The sequence below is a fragment of the Cynara cardunculus genome (assembly GCF_001531365.2).
Source record: "Cynara cardunculus var. scolymus isolate 2C chromosome LG 1, CcrdV1, whole genome shotgun sequence".
NCBI lineage: Eukaryota > Viridiplantae > Streptophyta > Magnoliopsida > Asterales > Asteraceae > Cynara > Cynara cardunculus.
In genome coordinates, this window is record NC_037528.1 from 47,097,971 (window position 1) to 47,115,143 (window position 17,173).

The 17,173-nt window shown below is 31.6% G+C and overlaps 1 protein-coding gene across 1 annotated transcript; it reads right to left on the bottom strand.

The window, feature by feature from the left end:
* Window positions 1–8,369: 8,369 nt before the first annotated feature.
* LOC112506748 (thaumatin-like protein 1) lies at window positions 8,370–9,790 on the bottom strand. Its single transcript, XM_025110997.1, has 3 exons — window positions 9,724–9,790; window positions 8,765–9,446; window positions 8,370–8,553 (listed from the first exon to the last, which is right to left on the bottom strand). Exons 1-3 carry the CDS (start codon window positions 9,788–9,790, stop codon window positions 8,370–8,372), a joined length of 933 nt encoding a protein of 310 aa, XP_024966765.1.
* Window positions 9,791–17,173: the final 7,383 nt, after the last annotated feature.

The following is a 17,173-nucleotide window of genomic DNA, read 5'->3' on the forward strand; positions in this document are numbered from 1 at the left end:
TGAGTCACCGACTTACCGACATAATCTCTCTCTCTCTCTCTCTCACACACACACACACACATATATGTTGTTGCAACGTTGTCTTTAATACATCTGTAAGTAACGACAAGTCATAGATCGACGGATTTTCCTTTCCTCGATAATCTATTGATAAACCGTATTTGTTTTTGGTTTATGAGGCGTTCCCTCGGTTGTCCATCAGTAATTATGCATGGGATGAGTCCGTTAATTTCCGTCAATAATTTTCAACGTTCTAGCTAGCGGTACTTTCCCCGAAACAGTTAAAATATACACATCTTGTTAACAAGTCTTGAATCCGTGTTAAGTACCAAAATGAAAACGACATTTTATCGAATAAATTCTAATCATACGAAGTGATGATTAATTGATGGAAGATGTAGTTAATGTAGGGTTGGCACCGAAAGCTTAAGATTCATTATCATAATCATACATTTGAATTAAGGGTTTGTTTATGATTCTGATTTGATTCTCCATGGGAATATATATAATTATGGTGTTATGTCACCTGTAAATCGTAAAGTGCTTAACATCATAAGCTGCTTTTCGACATGGAGACAAAATCTATGGTCGCAGGAAAAAGGGTTTTTATGCATTGCATGTGAGCTTCATCATTCAGACTTATGATACATCACTTCACCCATAATTTATTGGGTGTTTCCTTTTAAATATTTATTCAAAGAATTCTTTGTAAAATATCTGGTAACAAGATTTGCTTCTTGCTTTGCTTACTTACGGTGATACCATTTGACTAAGAAAATGACACTAACAGGATTCAAACTTGGGTGTGTGGTGGAATAAAAGTCTTGCAAATGAACTCTACCACATAAAACTTGTTCTCATTGTTATTTCAAAATACATACGGTGGCACACAACAAATTAATACGGTTGCACCGTTCACGAAACCTAATTTTTTATACCTTTCGACGGAGAAATAATACGGTGACACGTGCCACCTATACCACAAGCCTAGGTCCGTCCATGTCCGTATAGGGTTATATCGAATGAGAACCACAAAAATTTTACAAACCTGCAAGAATCGATTTTAAAATAATTTTTTTACATGTATATATATATGGGCAAATTAAATGAGAATCACAAAAATGTTACAAACATGTGAGAATCAATTTCAAAATAATTTTTTACATGTTTTTTTCCCCATCAAATGTTAGGATTTAAGATATTGTTTAACTTATATGTGTTTTATAATGTGATAATTTCACATTTATTTGTTTCACCACATGAATATTTTTTATGTAAATTTTTCGTTTCACCAAGTGAAACAAAAAAAAAAAGTTTCATATGTAAATTTTTCGTAAGGTGAACGCAAACGTACATCAAACAATATTTTAAATCATAGTTTTTGATAAAAAAAATCATATTAAAAATGTTTTTATGTCGATTCTCACGAGTTTAGAACCTTTTTATGGTTTGATTATTGTCATCTCTCTCTCTCTCTCTCTCTCTCTATATATATATATATATATATATCTATACCATATTAGAAAACATTTGACAAAAATTCTTAAAAACCATTTTTTATGCATGAAGTACTGTATATTGATGCATATTACTTAAAATTTAAGATTACAAGTAAATTATGCATAAGTATAACTTATTAAAGCTCCATGTTTGAATTCATGTAACTAACTGTGGATAAACATAATCAAATACAAGATAAACATCTCATTTTAAAATATAAAATATCTAAAATATAATTAAGATAGTTATAGAGTTCGAACAAAATAATTAATTATTATCTTTATAAGAAAATTATATTATTAAATCAAATAGAAATTACATTCGTTATTGAACCTAAATTAAATTATAATTAAAAAAATTGAATTAAAAAATTACACAAAAATATGAATTTTAAATAGTTAATTTGATGTTAATATCGATATATTTTTGTCAAATTTTTATGATATTTTCAAAGATAAAAACATCATCGCTTTTTCAAAATCACATAAGATCATACTATAATATTAACTAAGATAAAGAATAAAATGAAATATTAAAATCAAAATGTATCTCGCTGTATTGCGCGAGTACCCTTCTAGTGTGTGTGTGTGTGTGTGTATATATATATATATAGGGTTGGGTTCACGTGAGACCAGTCTGTTTTCGTGAGACCTGTGAGACCACATTTTTACACGAAAACTTCACAGCAAAAACACTGTGAAAGTTTAAAAAAAGTCGAACCTTCACAACTAAAACACTGTGAAGGTTTTAAAAAGTCACCTTCACAGCATTTTGTTGTGAAGTTTCAAGTGTAAAATGTTGGTCTCACGGGTCTCACGAAAACAGGCTGGTCTCACATGATCNNNTATATATATATATATATATATATATATATATATATGTTTCTTCAATTGTTAACCAAAAAAATTGATGTTAACTATATGGACTAATTTTAGCCTTTAATTTGTGTAATCTACAAATTAAATTGATCAATGACAATTTTGAAATAAAGTAAACACTAATGCGTATTAAACATAAGTGAAAACTAGTGAATAAGGGTAATTTTGGAAAAGATCAGGAAGACTTCATTTAGGTATCGATACCTAAACATAGTCTCCCTAATCTTTTACCATGTAGCTTCTTGCCCCTTATGGAATCGTCATTGAACTTTCACCAACCTAATCTTTTTAGTTCTCAATACTTAGTTTTACAGTCAGTGACAACTTCTGGGATTTCCACAAAACCCAAATTTTCATCAATCTGAATTTCGGGTAATGTTACAGCCAAATTCGGGCCAGTCAGACACTTTTACAGATTTGAAACATGAAACATGTTATGAGTAACACTTAGCTCCACTGGTAGCTCTAACTGGTACGCTACTTCACCAACCCGTTTACTGATTCTGAACGGTCCAATGTACCTTAGACTGAGTTTGCCCCTCTTCCTAAAACTTTCAATTCTTTTCCAAGGTGAAACTTTCAGCATCACACAATCTCCCACCTGGAATTCAATCAGTTTACGACGCTTATTAACATAATTCTTTTGCCGGTTTTGAGTTGTTTTATTCATTCCCGAATTCGATCTATCTTTTCTATTGTTAACAATCTCTAAATCGGCTAACTGTTTCACTCCCACTTCATTCCAACGTAACGGAGTTCAATACTTTATGCTGTATAGAACTTCATAAGGTGCCGTTTGAATGCTGAATTATAACTTCTGTTGTAAGCAAACTCAATCAAGGGTAAATGGTTTTCCCATGAACCCCCAAAATCAATAATACAGGATCGTAACATATATTCGAGAGTCTGTATTGTTCACTCACTTTGCCCATCTGTTTGTGGGTGATATGCCGTACTCAACCGAATTGAGATCCCTTTGCTTTCTGAAAGCTTCCCCAGAATCTCGAGGTAAATCGACTGTACGTATCTGATATGATTGACAACAGAACACCATGTCGAGTTAAGATTTCATCAATATACAATTTCGCAAGTTGTTCCTATGGGTATGCCTCTTTACTCAGTAAGAAGTGTGTAGACTTTTTCAAACGATCTACAATCACCCATATAGCATCATACCCTTTCGGAGTTCTTGGTAGTTTCGTTATGAAACCCATTGTAATATGATCCCATTCACATTAGAATTTCTAACGATTGTAAATTTCTTTAGGGTCGTTGACATTCTATCTTTACTTGTAGACATGTTAGACATCGTTCTACATATTGTCAATATCCTTTTCAATCCCGACCACTAGTAAAATAGTTTCAAATTTCTGTACATCTTGTTAGTACTCGGGTGAATCGAATACCGATATTTATGAATTCCATCCAATATTATCTCTTGGTTGTTACCGAAGAGAGGTACCCAAATTCTGCCTTCAAAGTGTAAAATTCCACTATCGTCCTTTACCAGGTTTACCAACACTCCTCTAATTCTTTCTGCTTTTACATTTTCGTCTTTAATAGCTTCATTATGACATCTCAAAATCTCATCAAGAATGTTAGGGATCAGATTAGCTCGCAAGGCAACAACTTTGATGGTATTACTCTTTTATTTTCTAGTAGGTGCATCAGCCACCACATTCACCTTTCCAGGATGATAAATAATCTCACAGTCGTAATCAATCACCGATTCTATACATCGCCTTTGCCTCATATTTAACTCTTTCTGATTGAACAGATGTTGAAGATTTTTGTGATCTGAATAAATCTGACATTTAGTTCTCAGCAGATAATGTCTCTAAATCTTCAAGACAAAAACGATAGTTGCAAGTTTCATTTCATGAGTAAGGTATTGTTTTTCATGATTCTTCAGTTGTATGGAAGCATAAACAATGAATTTTCCCCATTGCATTAAAACACAACCCAAACCCAACTTTAAATAATCACTATAAATCACAAAATCTTCTGTCTTCAATAGCTTTTATATATATATATTTTTTTTCTCCACATGAAGGGGTGGAAGTTTTTAAAATTTCAAACCAATTATTCAAAATACACCGCTCAACTTTTCACAACTAATCAGAAACCCTCCTCAACTTCTAAACCAATTTAAAAACAACACGGTCATAACAAAGAATATATCATTTTATTGAGTTTCAGTAAGTATAAAGATTTATTTATTAGAAAAATTAAAAATTAAATCCCCTTAAAACAAAAATGATAAGTTTTTTTTTACCCAATTCAAACAAATATTTTTGGAACATGAATATTTATGAGGATACCACCAATGAATGCTTGAATTGACACCCCACCTTCCACTAAACTCAATTTTGATCTTTTAAGGATAATATATTTAAAAGGAGGATCATATGAAAAGGAAATTAATTTGTGATAAAAGAGAGTAGAAATATGTGATGTATACTTTATCTAGTAAATAGATTAAATAAAACATTATTAAATTTATTAAAAAATATATTACATAATTTTGAATATAATATTATCTGTATCTGTGGGAATAATTTCTAATAAATCGAGATTGATTTTGCTTCTCATTCCCGAAAGGGATTTCTGATAATCCCTGATAAATTGATTACATTATAAAGATAAATTTATAACAATTTGATTACAGTTTTTTATTGTCACAAATAATAATTTATTTGATGATCGTATAATCATTGTGATAATTGTAGTCGTTTTTGCTAATCATATGTGATTATGTTTTTTTACATTTATAGATTTTATTATGATGCAAATAGTATCACATATAATAATATGTCACAGCCACTTATACTCAAACGTATATTAAAAGATGTGTTAGCATGTAACTTATACACACATGCATATAATCACATGTGATAATATGTAATTTGTACTCACACGTATTTTATCACATGTGATTTGTAACAAAATTCACCAGAGTGGATCATATGTTAAACGTAATTAATCATAATTAAAAACATGAATTCAGAAAATAGAGAAAAAATTGTGAAAATATAATAGATTGATTGTGGATATCACATGTGATATTCGAAGAAATTATGAAAAGAAATCTTATCAAAGTGTATCTGAAAAATAATTAAAAAATCATATAAAACATGATAAAAAATTATGAATTAATTACAATTTAAAAATAAACAAATTTAAAACTATTAATTATCTATACTGTAATATAAAACATTTGACAAAACTCTTAAAAATTATTTTTTATACATGAACTACTGTTTATTGATGCATATTACTAAACATTTAAGATTACAAAAAAATAATGCATAAGTATAACTTATTAAAGCTCCGTGTTTGAATTCGTGTAGCTAACTGCAGATAAACATAATCAAATAAAGAATAAATATTTTATTTTAAATATAAAAAATCTAAAATATAATTAAGATAATCGTTGTTTTCTAACAAAATACTTAATTATTATATTTATAAAACATTATATTTTTAAATCAAAAATAAATTACTTCGTTATTAAACCTAAATTAAATTATAATAAAACAAATTGAATTAAGAAAATTACATAACAAAACAAGAACTTTTAAATAGTTAACTTAATATCAATGTCGATATATTTTCTTCAAAATTTTATGATATTCTCAAATTTATATTTTATTCAAAAATAAAAAACGTTATCGTTCTTCTCATTATCACATAAAACCATATTATAACATCAACAGAAGACAAAATAAAACGAAACATTAAAACCAATATGTATCTCGCTGCATTGTGCGAGTACCCTTCTAGTCAATTAATATGATAATTATCCTAAGTTACAATGATAATTAAACTAATTTCTAAAATTATTTTTCAATTTTTTATTTGTCGTTTTTTTCAGTGGGTTACATAGTTTAGATTTTCTTCACGTTTTTTTCTCAAATTAACCGTTTTCTCATTTGAGACTGACCCTGTATGTGTCTATGTTCAAAATCAAATAAAAGCCACCTAAATGTTACAAATCCAATGAACTCATCATGATCACAATCTTGCCCAAGCATTTCTAGATTATGGATTGTTTTTATTTTTATCAAAAAAGGTATTTTTCTCAAATGACAAAGTCGACATATTACAGGATATCAACATCATCATTCTATAATAAACGGTTTCCTAAAAAAACTCATCTACAACAAACCCATCATTTATTCTCAATAATTTCTTGAATTGCAACGTTTTGACCGAGCACGAGTTATAATCATTAGACTGTTGTGCATAAACAATATTAATTGGATCATGATGATTTCAATGAGTATCCGATGAATCTCATTACAATGTGGTTGAAGAAATTAGGTTTAAGCAAGAGATGGAAATAGAGTCGAAGTTCATCGGTGTTACCAAATAACTTTATCAACCACTACAAGAAAACTAGGTGTCTTTCACGGAAACTTCCGTCTAAAAAGCCCCTTTGTTTTGTAGTGAATGCATTGTTTTGTTACAGTAATTATGAAGATTCCAAATAAATCAATGTATCGAAGAAAATAGAGTTACATGTAACTGGTGTAACCAACACGTGATTTTGAAGAAAACAAAGCCTCAGTTGAAGATTTCATATGAAACAATGCTCTCATCAAAATATTTCACTGGTGAAACAACTTTGTTTCACTGATGAAACAACTTATTGCACTGGTGAAATAACTTACTATTTTTACAACTTATCGAATACCTTTTTCTTTTACCCATATTATAATGGAAATTATATTACAGCTACTACCCAAATTTTATAAAGGTAAAGATTGATGAAGCACCAGTTATCATTGGTCAACAAATATTCTTCTCAAATTTGATTTTGTTGGAATAGATTCTGATGTACTAATTCAGGATAAATCGTGGTGAACAATTTTCGTGATCCTTTAAGAAACCCCAAATTTTCAAATATGGTAATCTATTGAGCAAATGATTTTGAAACTATTAGTTATGCCATTATTTTAAATGAATGGTAGATGAAATGGGTTGGACGATCTTGATTGATTCATATAGTTTCTAACTTTTTCATGGTTTGTAAATGATTTGTATATGTATGTAAAATTGTCTGTGTTTATGTGTATGTGTGTGCGTGTATATATATATATATATATATATATATATATATTATATATAAGGTCAGATTTAGAGGAAAACCTCAAAAAACTAAAAAAATAAGGAACACCCTGATAACCGTTTATCTCGACCATATACACATGTCCATACAAGTAATATTTAAGCAATTTTTCCGGTGTGCACAAGTGCATAACATGCACACGTGCATAAAAGCAAAAAATAACTTCAATTACTTATATGCACATGTGTATATGGTCCAGGTGAACGTTTACTAGAGTGTTCTTCGTTTTCTCATTTTTTTTGAGGTTTTTTTCTGAACCTCCCCCTCTCTCTATATATATGTATGTATGTATACGTATTATATATATATATATATATGGATTTAATCATTTTCAGATCTCCAAAATATGTGAGTTCTATTCTAAACCACTAATTTAAGATAATTAATGAGATAATTGAAGAGATAATTATCATTATTTCTTAAACAAAAATTAATGCATTTTTTAGGAAACACATCTCTTTTTCTCTTCGCTCTCTCTTATCTTCTCTTTTTTATCTCCGTATTAACATATACACACGTACAATTAAATATGCAGATAAGGTGAACACATTGTAAACACAATGTAACGAATCCTAATAATTTTTTTTATTAAAGTGCTCACAACGAGCGGTTCCCAAGTTTCACATGATATTTACAATTGTGGCGAGTTTAGATTTTTGGTGGTCACAATATATTTAGAAGCCATACCAGATCTCATAGATCTAAAGTACGTTGTTCATAAAAAAATAGAAAAAAAATAATGGGAATTATTTGAAAAATAATATAAATTATGTATTTCCAAACGTGTTGAAGCAATTCTAGAACATCTCTATACAAAATTGCTCATATAATTACAATTCTCTATTTTTATAAACTTCTCATTAATGGAAAAAATGGAGGGCAATAAATGAAATTAGTGTCAATAGGAGGGCATTATCGGAATTTGGTCTTGATGATCCTCCAATGGTGAAACTTGGCAGCCATGATGACCCATTCGGATCTGGTGAGCCATTCGTTGTTGTTCCGGTTGAGGTCGGTACCGATGAATCCGTGGAAGATTTTTGACTGAAATAAGAAAAGAGATTTAGTAATCATGTATTTATGATGTTATCACCGAATCATGAAGGAGGTGTTTGAGATTGCTTATAAAAACAACTTATTGACTTATTCCGGTATGACACCGATAATAAACACTTTTGAGTGTTTGGATAAACAACTTTTATACCGGTGTCAAACCGATAATAAGAAGTTTTTGAAAAAGTTAAACCATTCTAACCTTGTCGATGCGGGACAAAATGTAATCGTATAATCCGCACCGGTGCACGTAAACGTACTCGTAGCATCATCGTAAGCGTAGCTATACGATCTTGGGCAAGCGGATTTAAACATTTCCGAATAAACAGACGGACGACAAGTATCTGGCGATCCAAATGACCCACTACAACAATATTCCGGATTCCCAAAAGCCTCACAAGCACTTTTGCATGCTTGTCCATCTCCTGCACGTAACTCGGTGGGACACATTCGGTTCAAATCTGTCACACACCCTGTTGTACCGCACGCACCTGTTCCACCACTAGCATCAACCGCCATCGGCAAATTGTAGCCGTCTACTAGGCTCACATCGTAGAAATCCTGGGTGCTTGGTCCAGACCCTGACCCAATTGTGAATTCTGCTAGGGTTGCTGGAGGGGTCGCCCCGGCTCCGTTACATGACATTTGGTTGGAGCCACAATCCCCGGTGGCACAACTTCCTTGACCACTTGCATCGAAGGTGCAGCCGGTTCTACCCCAAAATCGACCGGACCAACCGGGTGAGGCTTGGAAGGAGCGTGATTCACCCGGGCTGAGTTCGAACCCGGTGCTATCTAATGGTGTACTTCCGGCACTTGATAATATCCCTGGCCATACCATGTAATCACACCTATTTTTGAAAGTGAATGTACCCCCCAATATTCCTGAAGTTACAAAATCAAAAGAAGAAAAATCGTTAGTGTTTGCATACAAAATTTAATTCAAACAGTTTATTAATAACCCTAAAGCAATGTAGGGGATGGTTAAAGATGTCTTCTCAAGCTTGATGTCACACGGATGATCATGCATCACCAGGGACGTCCGTAACATCAAAATGGCTCATTTGAATAAGGGGCAGAACATAGTTTTCTTGATGGTGCTTCAAGATTCAATAGATATACATCGAATCCAAAACGGGCAAAAAGGAAAACTTTTGCTTACCTTTGGAAATCGTCAGGAACACGAAGGTTACATAGCAAGAACAAGAAACAAAGGAATGTGTTGCCATTTATGGAAATATTCAACTTCGATTAGATCTTCCTACAACTTCTTTCCGGTATGAAGCACCACTGGTGATGATCAAGCAACTCACTGTGAACGCTAAAGAAATGTGGGATTCAATCAGGGTTTTGATTGTATGTTCACTACCCATAAAACTTGAAGCTATGACAATGGAGTTTATAGCTTTGAGGGAAGAGAGACAGAGAGAGATGAAAGAAGGGGGATCTTATGAGATTGACAAACTAAGTTATATAGGGTGCTTCAATGCACTAGTGTGTGAGAGAAGTTTGTGTTTAGTGTGTGAGAGAAGTTTGTGTTTAGTGTGTGAGATATAGATACAAGTGGGTGTATGTATAATGTGGTAATGGGGATGAGAGAATATAAGGATGGGGATTGGAGAATTGGAGGTGTAAAGCTGAGGCTAACTTTGGGTTTTCACTTTTTCTATATAACTTTAGATGGATGCTGTGCTTTATTACTTGCAATTGTAGGGTGGAAGTTAACATATGGTTACCTCATATTCCCCTTTGATATAATTAGCTTAATTACTATAATTAATTAACTAATTGTATTGCTTGTAATTGACTTCAACTGGCCCAAGTGGCTTTTCACTTTTGTGAGGTAGGTAATTAGGAAGCATATTCTAAGAATAAATTCAATAATAATGTTAGTAAAAATAATAATTATCAAGTTTTTTTCTATCGCATGGTATATACCAACTAATTATAATTGGTATGCAAAATCTTATACCATGTCTTAACCAATTATATTTGATATGATTTTTTTTGGTTGATACTGATTTTATGCCAACTTCAACCTCCATATATGAAAACTTGTGGAGGTACCAAAACGAGCACAATATGTTGTGGAAGGAGGTAATATCGACCATCTATGGTAGAAATGGAGGGACGGGATAATCGAGTATGATGGAACGGAATTCCGGGACTTGACACTACAACAAAATCAGGTTTATAGGACACTCTCAAATTCTAAGTGTCCTAATAGACATCTTTATAGGACTTAGTTTATAAAATGTCTTATCTAAAGATGTTGTAATAAGTTTATATGACCTTTTTTTGGCGTCGTATTAAGTTTTTTAGAACACTTTTAATATAAAGTGTCTCATTCTCAACTTTATAGGACATTATTTGAAAAATTGTCCTATAAAAACAAGTGTCCTGTAAAAAAAATGAGTTTATAGGACACTTTCTCAAAAGTGTCATATAAAGTTGTTAATGCGACACTTTGTATTAAAAATGTCCTTAAAAAACTTGTTAAGACGCCCAAAAACGTCATATAAACTTATTACAACACTTTTAGATAGGACACTTTATTTTTTTGGTCCTATAAACTAAGTCCTATAAAGAGGTCTATTAGTACATTTAGAATTTGAGAGTGTCCTATAAACCCGATTTTGTTGTAGTGTGGTCTAACATTCTTCGTGTGGACAGTTGATTCGACAACCTCAACCTCTCGTTGGACATGTTGATTTCCAAGACTATCAGGTCTGGGAACGATACTCGGTTCTGGAAGGAGAGATGGTGCGGAGAGAGGCCACTCTCGATAATTTTCCCTCGGCTCTTTGCAACGAAAAGGGAGCCTTTATGCTTGGTTAATCAAAGAATCACCAGAGATGAGAACGATTGCCAACTTTATTGGAATCGGAGGTGCCTGCTTGAGTTGCGGGGGGATAGGGGGGCTAAAGAGCTGGAAAACTTAGCCTCGATTCGTTTGCAGGTAGGTTTACGGCTCGGAACGATTACTGGAAATGGAGGTTGGAAAACAATGGGGATTTCTCGGTTGCCTTGCTTCGTTTAACAATTGACGACTAGCGCACCTTCCTAGGTCCGCTGTGAAGACCAGTTGGTGCAGTTTGGTTTCGGGGAAGTTATATCTCGTGAAAAGAGAGATCTTTGTCCAATCTATTTTCTGTCCCATGTACAACGAGAAAGTTGAATCGTTGCAACGTATTATGATTCAATGCAAGGTGGCTCGAGAGGTGACAATCATTCTTCATAGATGGTGGACAACCTTTCCTCACGGCTACGACACAATGGATACTCTCTTTTCCAATAAAGGACATCTTGAATGCTCTCAGAAACATACGAGTTTTTTTAGGGGAAGGATACGGTGTAACAGTCTGATGTACTCTTAACTCCTCACTAGTTCTGTTTTCTTATAAAATTTGTCGTTCTAAAAGAAGTACGTATTTATTTTTGTAATAAATATAAATAAAAAATAAAATCATTATTAAAATTAATAGAGATGTATGTATAGACCATACAAGTTGCAAGCTTTCATGGCATTGTTGGAAACTTTCGGTGGAATTGGATTCTAAAATTAAACAATTGAATGATGGAGTAATTAATTACACTCTTCCTTCCTTTATTTATACTTTTGATATATAAATGAATCCATTTATTACTATAAACATCACAATTTAAATTCTATATTTCTACCTCAAAAATTAATATTTATAATTTTATTCAATTTTGTAACACACACAATAGAAGTCCATAATTCGTTGATAGTTAGAATAGGTTCGTAGACCAGGTCGACTGATCCGTTTTCAATTTTGAAAAGTTCTGTTTGGTTCTTATGTAGCAATCGGCGATCCTTTTTTTTCTTTTACTTCACAGAGCTTTTCGTCTCCTTGGTTGATGGAAGTTCTCCAAAAGTATGAAAAGCTGGAGGAAGAATCTTGGTCGTGGGATAGCAGTTTTTGAATCAGTCTCCTTTGGCGTTCAATAAGTAGAAGATCAAGGCAGCTTCTGCTTTTAGGTCAGCTCTTTGGCTCCTTGCTATAAAGAATGCAGTGACCTTCCGGGGAGGAGAAAGTAAAGAATCGAAGAACTTAACCCTAATGGCATACTAATGTTATTTTAAAGAGGAAAAGAAGTTCAAAACTAATGTAAACATAAACACAAACCTGTAAAAAATATTAATGACTAATTTATACTTCTATTTTATTTAAAAAATTATTAATTATCTTAAATAATTAGCCTACGTTGGATCTCACAATTAACACAAACTAATCAATTCATTCTTAAATAAATATATATATATATATATATATATATGGAAATTATATGGACCGTGTTTATGGATCTATACGAATTGTACATGAAGAAACAAAGCTCGTGGGACGGTAAGGAAAACATTTGTCAATATTATAATTAAATTTATGATAAGTTTATACACAAAATTCGAAACATAATATTTATTCTATATAATATGTTTTATTATTAAAAAAGTTACATTATAATATTTATAATCATAAATCAGTTTTATTCTATTTTTTTCCAAAAAAATTAACTATAATAAACGTATTTATCTAAAATTTTAGTATCCAATTATTAACTAATTAAATACTATATATACACATTTAAAAACACATACCAATAGGGTTGGGTTCACGTGAGACCAATGGTTTTTCGTGAGACCCGTAAATTCAATTTATGTTCATTGATTAACTTTATAATCTAATGATCTAATGATTTAAAGTTGTAATGTGATAATTTTGTGATTATTGAGAAGTCTCATGACAATTTTATGATTATAAATGTTCAGATTATAAATTAAAACTAAAGATTGAAAATTGGTTTTACAAATCTCACGAAGAATCCTTAGTCTTACATGATCCCAAATTCATACCAATAATTAAGCATGTGTCATGACTTCAACAACAATTGCGTGTGTATATATAATATCTTTGTATGTGTAATAAAAAAATAATTAGTAAATAATTTGCGATTTTGAAGAATGTGCAATGTGTAAAGAGTAATGAATTTGTGTTTATTTTTAATTCAAAATTATTAATTAAGAATATGAGAACTCGTATTTCTATGCAATTAATCTATTTTATTTAACTTTGGGTCTTTTCATTTTGTAAAGTTACTTGATCACATGTCAAATATCATAGTAATAAAAACGGTCTTCAAAAAGTTACGTCTTAATGGTTTTTATGATTTCTGTTTATAATGTTACTAGTTGTGTATCTGTGTAATACGGCGGGAGTAGTGAATTTTAACGATTTTGAAGTTTTACTGTTTTATTAGAGAAAATTTAACGATGATATAAGTTACATTTGGTCATTATATATTAATTCAATTTGAATAAATAAGAGTTATAGTTCCAATTATAATCTGTCGATGAAAAAAATTGTATGACAGTTTAAAATCTAATATATTTAAAATTCAACATATTTAAACGACTCCATAAATGTGTTCGATTTACACAAAAAACAAATAATCAAGAGATCGAGAGGGAGACCAAGAGTTCTAGAGCAACTGAATGAGAGATGAATGAGAGAATTTTTAATAACTCATGGTGAATATCAGTTTGAATCTTACCTTGAGGGATGGGAAGAAGACATATAAAGTTATGAAAGGGTGAAGACATGAGTGAAATGTGTCAAAAGTATCTTGAGAACATTAAAAAAAAAAGGTAATAACGTACATTGATAACTTGTGCTATATGTTATTTTAATTGTAGATTAAGATTACTTAATGCATTATGAGCTGTTTTTAAGACTTTGTGTACAAATGTATAGTACTTTATGAATTAAAAATTGTTTTTAAGACTTTTGATAAATCTGGTTTATAAGGTAGCATAGATTTAATGAATAATTACACCCCTTCAATTTAAAATAGAAAAACTGCCTTTACGAATTATTTTATTTAAAAAATTGATTATCCAAAAAGAAAAAGAAAAACGTTAATTTGATTTAAAGATATGAAAAAACATAATATATATATATATATATATATATATATAAAGTTTATATTCAATATATAACATTTATTTGTTTCAAGTGATCGTAATTAGCAAAATTTAAATGATGCATGTAATGATGGGTCCATTTTGTTGCAAATTTCAAAAGGTAATAAAACATACCATCTATTTTGATCCCTAAAATTTTAAGCCTTTTAGAAAGGACAAAGCTAATTTCGCTTTTTTTATTTATTACCGACAATAATCTGTCTATGAAATATAAAATTACTGAATAATCCCACGGTGAATTTTGTTGATCGTAACTCCTTCGATGGTTCCGTTTGAAGGCAATATTTGCTAAAATGGCCCTTCTGTAAGCAGTACGTGACTTTCTCTCAGGGATCCGTCGATAAAAGTTTTTAACAACAAAATATTGACTACTAAAGTTTCAGAAACATATCTCCAAAGGATGTTACTTTGACCGACAGATTTTCAAAGGATCTGGAATTTTGGTGAAAGATCAGGATTATTATAACAGAATCTTATACTTTTATTTTTGATGTCCTCGTCAAGCTTACACAACATCTTTATGTTGATCATTAATACGAGATTTTCTAAAATATTATAATATAACATAATTTTATAGAACTAGACATAACTGTTAAATAATTTTTTTTAACAAAAAACATAATAGAAATTCATATAATGTTAAAATTTTTGGTTTTCGATTGCTTGGATTCCACTGAAAGTCGTGTATCACTTTCAGATTGAAGTATTCCGATAATACAATCGAAATTTCAATCGGATAAAATTCAGTGGTTTTCCCGAACAGAGAGTTTTTTCGTGTTACGAAATCTATGTACCGAAAATCAAATGACCAAATCGTAGCTTTTCCCTCAAACGATCGAAAACTGCCATACGGCAGTTAAAAAACCGGGTTTTCAAAACAGAGTCAAAACCTGGTTTAAAATTTCGAATTCGGATTTTCGACCCCAGCCAAGGGCTCTGCCTCCGCACCCTCGTCATTTAGGGGCTTTGCCCCTAAATCAAAATAAACTCAAACAAGTGTACACTCCGCACCTTTCTAAATTGTTCGATATTTATTATGATTACATTAGTCAACAAATTAATCTCATTACACTTAAATGATATTAGTAATACAAATCACCAAGATGAAATTCATCAAAATCAAATACAAAACCTATCACTTTATGATATGATTATCGCTAAATCAAGGTAACTTGGCATGGTCCACAGTATCTCGATGCTGCCGTGTAATCCATTTTCATCGCCCAACCAACTTATCAAATTGATGATATAAAAAGTTAAAAAAGAAAAATAAAAAATTATGGGTTATCATTAGGGTTTTGCCCTTTATACATTCATCGTCATGTTTTATATACAGAAATGTATCCCACTTCCATTTTTGCATCACCATTTGAGATATGATTTTATAGTCAACCATGATCATTATACAGAATTTGAAACCAACATTATTTTGTATCATTCTGAGTAAGATTAAAGAGTCTTTTACACAGATTTGTTTCACATGACCTTTTAAGCACAAAAGATCTCATCTTCTCGCTATCTTTAAACGAAAGGGACCCTCACGATGCAGTGTCGATGCATCTACCGGTTCCTGCTCCTTTGTTTAATCTTATAAAAGGTAGAGATGATAATGGCGATATACGAAAACCCACAATGGGGTTTACACCTGTCTAATTGGTAACTCCATATGTCTCTCTAAATTCTAGTACTAGCGATCATGAACAACATAGAATAGGGCGATGACCGCGTGAGCTATAGAACAAAACCTACTTAAAAATGGAATATGAGAAGGTTGATGCTTGTGATGGTGACTACTTATTATAATAGGAGGCACTTACGGGTAAAACAGTGCATAATTGCCATCAATGTAGGTTAAAGGAAAAAATAGCGTAAGTTATAGAGCAATTCTGCAAAGATCTTACATCACTTTTGTACATTTTGCCTCGTTTCGACTTTCTATTCGTGTCATTTGAAAGACTCCCCACATTGATTACCATGTATAATAGTGAATGGAAAGCTAAAGAATTGAACGATCACTTGAACGATTGAGATGGATGGAATGGCTTTCATCAAAATCGGGTCGATGAGCTTGATCTTTCACCTATTTAATACATATATAACAAATGGTAGATTCAACCAAAGAAAGTGCGACTTTGAGGGTTCAATGCTGGCACTGGTTATAAGGTGAAAGGAATATGTTCTAGGGTCCAACTCCAGGAGTACAGAACAAAAATATTTAGGTTTTACACACTACAAAAAATGAGGAGTATCAGCAACGGAAAAATCCGTCAGTAATCCGTTGCGAAAGGCCTACTCCATTGCTGATATTCCGTCGGCCAAAAACTCATAGGTAAAACGCTATCAGCGACGGATCAGGGACGAGTGTATTGTTGCGAAGGAGTAGCGACGGAATACTTTTAGCGACGGATTCATGACGGAATTGAGTTTATAGGTAAAACGCTATCAGCGACGAGTGTTTTTTTTGTGTTATACATTCGTTTATGGTCAAATCGCTACCATAAAATTGAGTTTATAGGATCCTAAAGTGTTTAATGTCATAATAGAGTGATTTATAGGACTTAGGTTTATTGGACCAAAAAATAAAACGTCATATCTAAAAAATGTTACA